Consider the following 13,536-nt stretch of genomic DNA (forward strand, 5'->3'; position numbering starts at 1 on the left):
TACCAGGGTCCATAGACTCGCTTGCAACAGGCAGGAGCACAACAGACCCTGGACTCCTGATGACACATGAGTTGCCGGGGGAAGAACAGCTGCAGGGCTCACCTGCTTAAGATACTTGTTTTAATTCTACATTTGAGCTTCTAGTGTGTAATTTACAGCTTCAGTTCCAGTTGCGTATTTATAAAAAGTTGGGATTTACAGGGATGCATAGTAATCTGGCGTCTGAAGGGAAGACCTCAGGCCAGTTTTGGCTTTCTAACACCATCCTCCTGGTGGCTTGTGATTTCTGTGGTGCAGAATTCAAAATGGAAGTAGCAAGGACCACAAATCCCACAGTACACTAGCGTGGAGGTGTAACACCCAGGACTTAACAGAAATCTCCCTTTAAAACACAGATGAGGTGGCGACCCTTTCTAAAACTTATGTCGCTGCTCATCATTGTATATTCCTATTGTTATCCATTAGTCGTGGCTAAATCAACAGAAACCTTGCTAGGGTTGCCAACTGGTTTCAAGTTTGCCCAACACTGGACATCAATCCTGGGTTCACCTCATTGCATGCAGACCTGTGACCTTTCATTTCTTAAGGAGTGTAACTGAGAAATCAGAACTACATGTCCCTGCATGCAGTGGAGTAAATCCAGGACTGGATTAGCCTTGTTAGATGAATGTGGAGCCAGTTAGCATCTTCCAGGATGGACATATTTTTAATGTAACATTGTCAACACCTCTAATACCTGTTTTCCCCTCCCACAGACTGTGTGACGATGATGAGCTACTATGTAGACACAGCTGCAGGGAACTCTGCACTCTATCCCCTGACCCATCTTGGAGCTGCGGTGAGTTTATGCAGATTTTCTTAATTGTCAACATTATATTGGTAGGTTTCAGAATGCACAATATTGAGAAGCATTACAGCAGTAACCTATGTTTCCAAAGCATTTCCAAGGCTCAAGAATTCATATTCAGCCCATGCATCTACCTGGAGAGTTACCTTTTTTCTTCTTGCCTCTATTTAATTAGCTGTGATTGTTCCCTTTCAGTCTCTCCCCTAATACAAGTCTGGCATCAAAACTGGTATCTAGACTTTCTACCTCCGAGGTAGCTGCATGTACAGTGTTTCTAAAGGGTTATATACCAAAATCTGGAAACTCTTAGCGGCTCTTTTACCAAACAGCAGTAAAAAAGTGGCCTTAATGAACCCTTATGTGGGTTATTTCCGCACGCTAAGCCCATTTTTATTGCTGGGGTAAAATGTTTGATTTTTTTTTCTGTTTTCCTTAAAAAGAAGATTGCGTTGGAGGCAAAAACACATAGTAAAAACTTTTTTAGGTACACTCGTGCTCGTATTAGAAGCAAGAAACTGGGTAAAGAATCAGTTGGACTGCAAGATAACTGAGGGGCAAAAGGTGCACTCGGGGAAGACAAAGCCATAGCAGAAAGATGAAATGAATTCTTTGCTTTGGTCTTCATCAAGGAAGGTGTGGGGGAGATACTGTTGCCAGAAATGGTATTCAGTCCTAATGAGTCAGAGAAACAAATTTCTGTAGCACTGGAACATGGAACTGGGCAATTTGACAAATTGAAAAGTAGCAAATCATCTGAACTAGATGGTATACATCCCAGAGTACTGACAGAATTGAAAAATAATTTGCAGAGCTATTGTTAGTAATTTTTTTTATCTATTGCCTTTCCTTCATGGATATCAAAGCAGTTCACAATACATTGAATAGTAATCAGGTACTTTAAGCATTTTCCTTATATGTACTGGTAGGCTCACAATTTAATTATGGTACCTTTAAAATCTAGCATGGTACCAGAAGACTGCAGGATGGCCAACGTAACACCAGTTTTTAAAAACTGTTCCAGAGGTGATCTGGAAAATTATAGATTAGTGAGCTTGATGTTGGTGCTGGGCAAAATAGTAGACACTGTTGTAAAGAACAAAATTACAGAGCATATACTTAAACATGGATTAATGAGACAAAGTCAACATGGATTTAGTCAAGGAAAATATTGCCTTAGCAATCTACTACATTTCTTTAAAAGGTGAATAAACATGTGGATAAAAGTGAGCCAGTTAATATTGTGTATCTGGATTTTCAAAAGGTATTTGACAAAGTACCCTATGTTAGACTTCTGAGGAAATTAGAAAGTCATAGAATAGGAGGTTGGAAGACTGGGCATCCAAGTGGCAGATGAAATTTAATGTGGAGAAATGCAAAGTGATGCACATTGTGAAGAATAACCTGAATCACAGTTACCGGATGATAGGGTCTACCTTGGGGGTTAGCACCCAAAAAAAGGATCTGGGTATCATTGTAGACAATACGATGAAACCTTCCACCCAATGTGCAGTGGCGGCCAAAAAAGCAAACAGGATGCTGGGAATTATTAAAAAAGGGATGGTCCGACCTCAATTGGAGTATTGTGTTCAATTCTTGTCTTCTTATCTCAAGAAAAATATAGTGGTACTAGAAAAGGTTCAAAGAAGAGTGACCAAGATGGTAAAGGGGATGGAACTCCTCTCGTATGAGGAAAAACTAAAATGGTTAGGGCTCTTCAGCTTGGAAAAGAGACGGCTGAGGGGAGATATAATTGAAGTCTACAAAATCTTGAGTGGACTAGAATGGGTACAAGTGGGTCGATTTTTCGCTCCGTCAAAAATTACAAAGACTAGGGGACACTCAATGAAGTTACAGGGAAATACTTTTAAAACCAATAGGAGGAAATTTTTTTTCACTCAGAGAATAGTTAAGCTCTGGAACGCGTTGCCAGAGGATGTAGTAAGAACGGATAGCGTAGCTGGTTTTAAGAAAGGTTTGGACAAGTTCCTGGAGGAAAAGTCCATTTTGAGAAAGACAAGGGGGAAGCCACTGCTTGTCCTGTATTGGTATCATGGAATATTGCTACACCTTGGGTTTTGGCCAGGTACTAGTGACCTGGATTGGTCATTGTGAGAATGGGCTACTGGGCTTGATGGACCATTGGTCTGATCCAGTAAGGCTATTCTTATGTTCTTATGAGGTATAGGAGGTAATGCCCTGTTGTGGATTAAGAACTGGTTAAAAGAGATCCAAGATGGTGACCTGTTTAGATCTCCTGTTTCCTGACGTTGCTGATCCTCAACTGAGATTCTTTTGCCCGTTGCGATGGGCAAGAGATGGGTTATAGTTTGGGAAAATCCCTCAGCTCCAACCTCTACCCCTGTGTTGCAGCAGGCGACGTTGGAATCTCAAAATGTTTCCAGATGTCGCTCCTATATCTTGGGTCATCCCTGGAATCTGGATTGCCTTGAGACTGCTTCCTGGTTGCACGGGCACCTCCCATTCTACAGGGCTCAATGACGGCCCTTTCAAACTGCTGCTCGACGCACAGGGGTATTCTGGGAGATGGAAGATCCCTTGTTACAAGTTGCTTCCAGGATCCTTCACCAGGAGAGAGTGAGTAATCTTGCCAGAGTAGTGAACCAAACTGCCTCTATATCTGCTTTGTGGGTAATTGATAAATCCAGTGTGGCGACATTGAAGTCACTTTGGGATGCAATACAGGGCATGCATCCTTTTGTGTTAACTTTAACTAGAGAAGCTTTAACAAGAGACAACTAATGATATGGGTTTATTATCTGAAGCGGTTCTATCACAAGCACAAGTTGTTGACATTCAATCCCTGAAGTTAAAAGTTCAGACCTTGGAAAGTTTGGGGACGGTCTCGGTCAGTGGCATAGGAGGGGGTGAGTGGAGGCTGGGGCAGTGGCACCCCCTCCCTCACCTTTTTTTTATCTTCAGCCTGAGCAGCCATGAACTTGCTGCTCACGTCGGCTTCAGCGCTCTCTCTGACGTCACTTCTTAGGTGCGGGTCCCAGAAGCCGATGTTAAAAAGGTATGGGGGAGGAGGAAAGGAAGGGGCGTGTGCACAGCAGGGGGAGGAGTAGAAAGGAGGGGCAGAGAGCAAGAGGGGTGCCAGTGCCCCGAGGAAGACCCCACCCGGGGTGGACCGCCTTCCCCTTACACTCCCCTTACTACGCCACCGGTCTCATTTACAGATAAAAACTATACACATCGACGTTTGGAACATCTAGAGCAGGAGTGTCCAATCTTTTGGCTTCTCTGGGCTGCATTGGCCGAAAAAAATGTTTCTGGGGCCGCGCAAATGCTGCACAAAGACAGAGAAGGGAGCCGGCAAGACGGTAAACACCCGGGGGCAGCAGAGGAAAACACTGTATTGCCCTCGACCGGGGCCACACAAAATATTTCACAAGGCTGCATGCGGCCCTCGGTTGGACACCCCTGATCTAGAGAATCAGATAAGGAGACATAGCTTAAGACTGCTGAACTTTTCCAAATCTCCTTTTGTTTCTCATACGTTTAAAATTATTTGAGGTGATGGGATTGCCATGCAAATGGTTACTCAGAATCGGAAAAGCTGTGATCGGCTTAATTTTTCCTTTTGGTGGGCGAATTTATGCTTATGTTATAAATATGAGAAAATGAACTCGGATATGTTGGGACGTAATAATTTATTCAGATTAATTTGGGGTCCATTAACGACTTTTAACGTCCATTAACATCCATTAACTATACTTCGGTATAGTAGTCTCTTACCTTTAATTTCCTAATGTTTTACTCACGCATCCAGGGAAGGGTAGGGGTGGGGGGGATATCTCTTTAGTTTGATTCCTTGATTGGATGTACTGGAAGGGAGGGGGGGGGGGGCGGTGGAATTCATTTTGTATTGTTATTGATTGATTGTAAGTGCTGATTCTGATTATTAATGTATGTGTAATTTTATGCACTTTGTATTAGCATTGAAAATTTAATAAAGATTAAAAAAAATAATAATAATTTGATGGAAGTTATGAAAATGCCACAGGATTCATTGCCCCCCATTACCAGAGCACAATGCATTCTGGTCTCTGGTGTTGGTGAGGGCATAGTACAATGTGCCCCAAAAGAGGGAGTAATGAATTTGACATCATTTTTTAAAATCTTCCCTAGTAGTTGTGATACAAAGAACGACATTGATGGTCTCCTTTACTTTTGAGATGGACCGCAATACTGTTAAGAACATAAGAATTGCCACTGCTGGGTCAGACCAGTGGTCCATCCTGCCCAGCAATCCGCTCAAGCGGTGGCCCTCAGGTCAAAGACCAGTGCTCTAAATGAGTCCAGCCTCACCTGCGTATATTTCAGTTTAGCAGGAACTTGTCCAACTTTGTCTTGAAACCCCGGAGGGTGTTTTCCCCTATAAGACTTTTCTTCAGATTCTTAAAAGAGATGTTTTGGGGATCTAAAATAAGAGTTTTTCCAGATCTGGCAAGAGTGACTCAGGCTCACCGTAAGACCTTTCTGGCTCTTCAAGCTAGGATACAAGCATTTCGAGACAGGGTACAAGTGCAACTTTTCTTTTAAGATGTCCTTGTGTGTGATTTTGCATGAAAGTAAACAATTTCAGTTTTCTTAAAGCCAAGGAAGATGTTAATGTCATTGTATAAGTCTCATATGTTTGCTGTTTAGGCCAAGCTTGGAGGAGATTTGAATGATTAGTAACGCCTCTTTTTGAATGTTTATTGATCTTTTTTCATTTTCCCTGTATCTTGGATCCAATTTCAATTTTTTTGTGCTTGAATATTGATATATATTTTTCTAATTATTTTTGGAATCTGTAATATTTTCCTATTTTCCTTGATATTCTATATTGATAGTGATATTGTTAATTACACCCCCCCCTTTTTTTTCTACTAATCCATAGTAGAGGTTTCTACCGCAGCCCAGAGCGCTAAATGTTCTGACGCTCATAGGAATTCCACAGCTTAATAAATGGGGGGGGGGGGGGGGGGGTGATGGGTAAAAGAAAAGTTCATAACCCATTATTAAGATAGGAAAATCCACTGTTTATTCCTAGGATAAGCAGCATAAAATCTGTTTTACTCTTTGGAATCTTGCCAGGTGCTTGTGACCTAGGTTGGCCAGTTTTGGAAACAGGATGCTAGGGTTGATGTCCTGATATGCCAACTCTTATGTTATGTTGTTAATGGGTAGGCGCTAACTTTAGTTGGTAAGGGCTCATCTGCTAAACCTGTGCTTATCAGTTAGTCCATGGCAATGCCCATGTACTGATTAGTGCAAAACACTCCCACTGTCCATCTTCAGACCTGCTCACAGCACTAATAATATACAGTACTCCCCCGAAATTCGCGGGGGTTCTGTTCCAGGAACACCCGTGAATTTTCAAAAACCGCAAATGCGGTTTTGCGTCTGACAAAAGGCAGGAGAGGGCAGCTGGGGTGCCGACGGGTGCAGAAAATCATTTGCGGTATGCTCCGACCACCTTTTCCTGTTACTAAAGTCAGGCTACACCAATCAGGAGCTGCTTTGATACAAAGTTCCTGATTGGTATAGCCTGACTTTAGTGCAGGAAGAGGAGGTTGGAGCATACTGCAAATTACTGAGTCCGCAATTCACGAATTCGCAGGGGAACACTGTATATGTATTTGGTTTTTCTTTTAGTATAGGAGTATCAGGTGTACATCACATAATTATCACGGGATGCCTCTACACACCCTGCAGTAAACCAATTTTTGCTGTATTAAGTAAGCATGTGTTAGTTCTTACTGCAGCTTTGTAAAAGAGCTCTTTAGGCAAGAGGTTTAGTGAAAGAAGAAGTGAATGTTTTATCTTTCATTATGACACCTGTTCTGTGGCATGGTGCAGGAAGGAAGCTTGCATTACTGTTATCTGTGCTGTATACAGGGCTGGATTAACCAATAGGCCAAGTAGGCACGTGCCTAGGGCCCGAAATGGTTAGGGGGGCCCGATGAAGGAGGGCTTCAACATTGTTTTTTCCAAATGGCGATGGGTCCCTCCAGCATCGATCGGCAACACGGGCCCCCCCAATCAGGCAACGTGCCCCCCCCCCCCAATCGACAGAAAGTAAGATATGCAAGCAACGCGGGTAAGAAAGGCAACGGGAACTGTAATTTTTCTGGGGTCGCACAAACACTAACACTAGCTGATGAGCCAAAAAAAGGTTGAGCAGGTCCCAAATTTGCAATCACTAATATAGAAGATGTATGTATCTAATAATAAACCTTCATTAAAGGGACACTGTGGAGAGGAACCCAAAAAAGCAGTAATATTTGCCCTGAGTGATCCTCCACGTGCACCGCTGACAGTGGGAGCAGCCACAGGCTTCTGCATCCCCACTCTGATGAGCAGGGATGCGTGCTCCTGGTTCCCTCAATCACTTCAATTACAGCTACGGTGAGCCTCTTCAAAGGTGAGCTCATCAGAGCGGGGATGCTGAATCATCTGCCAGCAGCGCACATGGAGGATCATTTAATCAGGGTAAATATTACTGCTTTTTTGAGCCTCCTACTATGAGCTTAGGCTGCATGAAAGCAGGGGAAGCTTGAGTATATTGCCATTGGCTGCAAAGCTTGGAGATTTTGAGTTGCCAGAATGGAGGAAGATATCTTCAGTTGGCAGGGCTTGGGAATCCCCACTAGCTCAAATATTTATAAATTGCACTCAGGCAGGAAGAAACTTTGGTGCCCATCCACTAATTTTGGGCTCTAGTCCCTCCCCCAAATCAGCTGTATATGTCTAAGCACTGAATACAAAAATAAATTTGTTAATATATTCAAAATAAAACCATTTTTTCTACCTTGTTGTCTGGATGTTTTGTTTTCCATCATCTTGGTCCCAGTTTCTCTCTGTTTTTTCTCTATCTTCAACTAATTCTCTTTCCAGTATCTGCTGTCCATTTTTTCCTCCTCTTCTCTTGTTCCACTTCCTTCTTATGCCTGTCTGCAATGTATTGATTTTTCCCTTTCAGCTTTCTTAACTTTTTCTTTTCTGCCTCTTTCTATTCAAATCTTGCCTTCTTTCTCACCCTTCTTCTTTTTAAATGTTCAGCTATCTCTCAATTCTCCATCTTCTCTGTCTCTACCTCTCCCATTTTCCATTTCACTCTTTTCCCAGCCTCCTATTCCCTTCTATGTACTCCCCATTACCACATTTCTACCACTGTACTCACTACTCTCTCACTCATCTTGTCATCTCCATTTTGACCTCATCCACATGGCTCACCAGTTTCAGAATCCCCCTCCCTCTCTCCACTGGTCAGGCTATAACGCCTTCCCTTTTTTCCATCCCCTAGCATCATCTTATCCCAGCTCTCTTCCCTCCTGCCCTCCCATGGTTCCATCTCTCCTCCTCTATCTCCATGGTTCAACATTTTGCTCCCTCTCTTTTCTGTTTTTCTTCTTCCATCCCCCCTTGATGCTGAACAACGAAATGGAGGAAAAAAAGAGAGAGATGCTGCATCTCTCTGCTTTCCATCCACAGGCCTAACATTTCTCCCTCCCATCCCCAGATCAAACTTCTCTCCCTTTCTCTTCCCAACTGTCCCCCATCCCATCTCTTCCCCTGCCTGCCTGCCTCCCTTCTCCAGGTCCACCATTTCTTTCTTTCTCTTCCCAACAGTTCTCCCTTCAAGTATCTCTTTCCCTCTTCCTCCACACTACCCCAGGTCTAACTTCTCTACCTTCAGACCATTGCCTACCATCTCTGTCTGTCCTCTGTTTCTGGTCCCATAAGCTCTCCCCCCATGCTCAATCTGGCACTACTTTTAATACCCTCCCACCCAAAAAAAACCCATCTCTGAACAAATCCCCATCTTATCCTCACTCTCTTCTTTCTAGACAGCATCTGTCCTCTCTCTGTCTTCTATGCAGCATCAGCCCCTTCCATCCACTGTCTGCCCTATCTCTCTCTGTCCCTTCCATTTCTCTGTCTGCTCTCTCCCCGTTCCATATGATATCTTCCCTCTTTCTATGATCCTTCCATAAACTGTCTATCCTGTGCCCGTTCTCTCCTTTGTATTTGATTCATTTCAGCTTCACCTGCTCTCCATTTTTCTATCCCCATCCCTCCCCTATGCTCTGACATCTCTTTCTTCTCCTTTCCTTCTTTCCTAACCACTCCACCCTATGGTCAGGCATCTCTTTTTCCCACCTTCCTCCCCCCCCCCCCCCATGCCCTGGTACCTCCTCTCTGGCAACTCTTCTCCCTCTGGTCTGGCATTTGTCTCCTTAGTTTCCCTTCCCTCCTCCCATGTCTTGGCATCTCTCCTCTCCTTCCAACTCCCCCTTCCCCTCCCCCTCCATTATCTGGCATCCCCTCTCATTCCTTTCTCTCCTTCCTTCCTTTTCCCATGGACTGGCATCTGTCTTCTTCCCTCCCCTCCCATGCCCTGGCATCTCTCCCTCCCATGGACTTGACATCTCTCATTCCTCTCCCTTTTCCTTTTCATCCTTTCCTCTCTCTCCCCAATTGAGTGCAGCAGCAGCAGCATTTCTCTTCACCCCTTCCCTTCCCTGTGCAGAAGCAGCATTTCTCCCCCCCTCACACACCCATCAGCAGCGCAACATTCACCCCCCAAATTACCCCTCATGGCCAAGTGAAGCATTTGCTTAATACCTCTGATCCCTTACCCATTCTCCAGCAGGGTCATGCAGAGCACTGGGTTGTTGGCCTTGTCCATGGAGCAGCGCTGTAGGTTCCACGTGGCCACGCGCAGCAAGGGTCGGCACTTGTGCACACCGGGGAAGGGCTCGATGGGCACACATGCCACCTGCAGCTGCCCCGAACCCGGCTCACCCCTGGCAGGGTCATCAGCTCCTCCTCAGTGGCTGTGTTGATGTTCAGTCACTATGGGCTCCCCAGGATCTGGGTGAAGTTACAGGCGGCACTGAACTTGCGGCTCTTGGAGCAAAATCCCTGCCTGCAGCGTTTGCTCAAAGCCACAGGCAGCGTCTTCCATGCGCCTCCTGCAGCTGATCTGGAAGCGTTCCCTCTGATGTCGCAAGGTTAGAGGGAACACTTCTGGGTCAGCCGCAAGAGGCACATAGGATCCGCTGCTCGCGGCTTTAAGCAAACACTGCAGCAAGACGGAGGAGGGAGCTGGCAAAGGAAAACACTGCATCGTGTGCGGGGCCGCACAGAATTCTTCAAGGTGCTGCATGCGGCCCGTGGGCCGCGGGTTCGGCACCCCTGCTTTAAACGGTTTAACATTTGCTGTTTTAGAGATAGGTATGTTCCTTTCTGTTCTCATTTTTGTTGTGAGTATTGGTGGAGCCTAGTGAATTCTGTCTGCTTTTCTTGCAAAGGCTATTCATGTCACAGATTTTTATGGAAGACATATGATTCTTTTTACACTTGCCAGCTCTGGTCCATCTGTCAGCAGCCAGAAGAATTTTATGTCATAAGCTCCAGCCTAGTTTGCAGAAGCTTGAACTCTAACAGGCTTGAGTTCTATGACCTGGAAGAAGTAGTGAGGCAGATGCTGACCCTGGGAGGGAAGTACCTCTTCCTGTTATGTCAGGATATCACATCATCCTTAGAAAATCCGTGACAACATGGTTTTCCGCAGGAACCAAGGGCTTCCAGATGGGATATATTATAAACTTTCACTCGCATTGCATAGGATATGGGCCAATTCCAAAAGTTACTTGTTTCCAATTCTTAAATTTAGCAGTTAGGGGGATGGTGAGGAGTGGCAAAAATCCCTTAGTAATTTTTTGCACAGAATTTGATTTAAAACAAATCCATTGCACTTTTTGTTCTTTCAGAAGCTGCAGAAAACTAAAGCTTTAAGCAAATGGGCTGCTGTTTAAAATTTTGCAAGTGAACTTGTATGTGTGCTTTTTGCCGGTAATTTTAAATCTGACTCTTTATGGCACCCAGGCTTTCACTTCCTCTGTCTGACATTTATTAGTACAGTCATAGAGAGAAAAGCTTTTTGGTTTGTTGTTACTTCTGTTTTGATTTATTGTCATTTTCTGTGGATGGGGATGAGGGGACTCCTCATCCTCAGGGTCTTGTGGCTGCCGCTGTTGTTGCTGTGGGGTGGTCTGGCAGGGGCTGCCTTCTTTGCAGGGCCATGTTATGCAGATTGCCATAAGGATCTGGGCCACCTTCTCAGGTCTGTGGAGGAGCTCCCCCCTCCAAATAAAAGGTCTAGACATCAAAATCTGCCTTTCAACTGACCAGAGGTGTGCTCGATGATGCTTTCTACAGATGAGGAGGACATAGCAAAACTTTATCCTTTAGACTTCTAGCTCTACAAGCACCAGACTCTTTTGAGCAATAACTCTAAGGGTATTCATTTACAACTACTTAGGGCAGGGGTGTCAAATGTTGGTCCTCGAGGGCCGCAATCCAGTCGGGTTTTCAGGATTTCCCCAATGAATATGCATGAGATCTATTTGCAAGCACTGTTTTCATTGTATGCTAATAGATGTCATGCATGTTCATTGAGGAAATCCTGAAAACCTGACAGGATTGTGGCCCTCGAGGACCGACATTTGACACCCCTGACTTAGGGTATTAACTTTGTGTCTGTAACTTTCCCTGATCCAGGATTTTCAGTGATAGTCTATACTGGGAAGCCACTGATCATGTGTACCCTCATTTTCAGCCAACAGATGTCATCATTGAACAATAGCTAAGTTCATCCCTAAAGGGAATCCCAAGCATTGACAGGGCTGGGAAGTGAACCCTGATTTTCCACACAACAGTGCCAAGCACTTGCTGCTCAGCTATTGTGTCTGCCTATCTAATACTAGTTTACCTTTGGCTTGCCTGAATCACCTTTGAAGCGCTTTTCTTTTCCTCTCTAACCTGATAAATTACTCTGTTGCAGACCAAAGGGAAGGGCTATTATTTAGTATCTATCCCCAGTTATGTCAGGGGAAAACCCAGCAGGGGGGGTTCCTTACCAGGAGTTCTTCTCATCCTCTGCTGTTGGAAACAATTTCTGTGCCCCTGGATCAAAGGTCTGCAATAGTATGTGGGTATCACTGTGCCACCTCTGAGTGGATTTTACGATGCACAGTTTTGATGTAAACAGCTCTGGCTCCCTTATCTTGATTAATTGTTTAAATACTTTTCTGTGGGACTGCATAGCACCCTATGGGCACTGGTCTTTTGCATGTGGTCTCCTATTTCTTAGGCTTGCTTGCCTTTCCCCCAGGCCTTTTAGAAGGTTTGAAGAGTATCATGACTGTTTTGGGTTAGTTAAGCCTGGAGGGTATTGGAAGAGGAGGTGAGGAAAAGAGGAGGATAGGAAGAGGCTGAAGAAGGCAGTATCATAGGCTAGGACTTCCTACACCTGCCCATAGGACCCTCAGACTGCGGAATGTTCAGGATATCCATATATCCTGAATTTATATGAGAAATAACTGCATACAATATACTGGGGTGCCAGAATATTCAAATATATCTTTGTACATATTCATTCTGGATTACTTCTGTATAACAAAGATATAATGAGGGGCAATTTTGAAACATCTACCGTATTTTCGCGGATATAACGCGCACCCGTGTAAAACGCGCACACGGGTATAGCGCGCAGAAACCACAATATTATGTATAAAAACTTTTGTATACCGCGCTCACGGGTATAACGCGCATGCTGCCCGACTGTCCTTTCGCCCGCCCCGACTCTCCTCTGGCCACCCCGACTCTCCTTTCGCCCGCCCCGACTCTCCTCTGGCCACCCCGACTCTCCTTTCTCCCTCCCCGACTCTCCGTGCGCTGTCCCGACTCTCCGTTTACCCGCCCTGCCCTGCCCCCCCCCCCCCGGCAGGACCACTCGCACCCCCACCCCGAAGGACCGCCGACTCCCCGACAATATCGGGCCAGAAGGGAGCCCAACCCTCCTGGCCTCGGCGACCCCCTACCCCCACCCCGCCCGACGCCCGATTCACCCCCCCCCAGCAGGACCGCTCGCACCCCCACCCCGAACGACCGCTCGCACGCGCTCCCACCCGCACCCGCGATCGGAGCAAGAGGGAGCCCAAGCCCTCTTGCCCGGCCGACTCCCCGACAATATCGGGCCAGGAGGGAGCCCAAACCCTCCTGGCCACGGCGACCCCCTACCCCCACCCTGCACTACATTACGGGCAGGAGGGATCCCAGGCCCTCCTGCCCTCGACGCAAACCCCCCTCCCTCCCTCCAACGACCGCCCCCCCCAAGAACCTCCGACCGCCCCCCCAGCCGACCCGCGACCCCCCTGGCCAACCCCCACGACACCCCCACCCCCCTTCCCCGTACCTTTGCTAGTTGGCCGGACAGACGGGAGCCAAACCCGCCTGTCCGGCAGGCAGCCAACGACGGAATGAGGCCGGATTGGCCCATCCGTCCCAAAGCTCCGCCTACTGGTGGGGCCTAAGGCGCGTGGGCCAATCAGAATAGGCCCTGGAGCCTTAGGTCCCACCTGGGGGCGCGGCCTGAGGCACATGGTCGGGTTGGGCCCATGTGCCTCAGGCCGCGCCCCCAGGTGGGACCTAAGGCTCCAGGGTCTATTCTGATTGGCCCACGCGCCTTAGGCCGCACCAGTAGGCGGAGCTTTGGGACGGATGGGCCAATCCGGCCTCATTCCGTCGTTGGCTGCCTGCCGGACAGGCGGGTTTGGCTCCCGTCTGTCCGGCCAACTAGCAAAGGTACGGGGAAGGGGGGTGGGGGTGTCATG

The 13,536-nt window shown here is 46.4% G+C and overlaps 1 protein-coding gene across 2 annotated transcripts in view; it reads left to right on the forward strand.

The window, feature by feature from the left end:
- ETS1 (ETS proto-oncogene 1, transcription factor) overlaps positions 1–13,536 on the forward strand; it is a 295,332-nt gene that overhangs the window by 19,221 nt on the left and 262,575 nt on the right. For both annotated transcript variants that reach the window (XM_033918930.1, XM_033918929.1), the window contains exon 2: positions 756–838. In XM_033918930.1, the coding sequence (XP_033774821.1) occupies positions 767–838 (72 nt within the window). In that variant the 5' untranslated portion in view covers positions 756–766. The remainder of the gene's footprint in view (positions 1–755; positions 839–13,536) is intronic.

Source organism: Geotrypetes seraphini, chromosome 13 (assembly GCF_902459505.1).
Source record: "Geotrypetes seraphini chromosome 13, aGeoSer1.1, whole genome shotgun sequence".
NCBI classification, from domain to species: domain Eukaryota; kingdom Metazoa; phylum Chordata; class Amphibia; order Gymnophiona; family Dermophiidae; genus Geotrypetes; species Geotrypetes seraphini.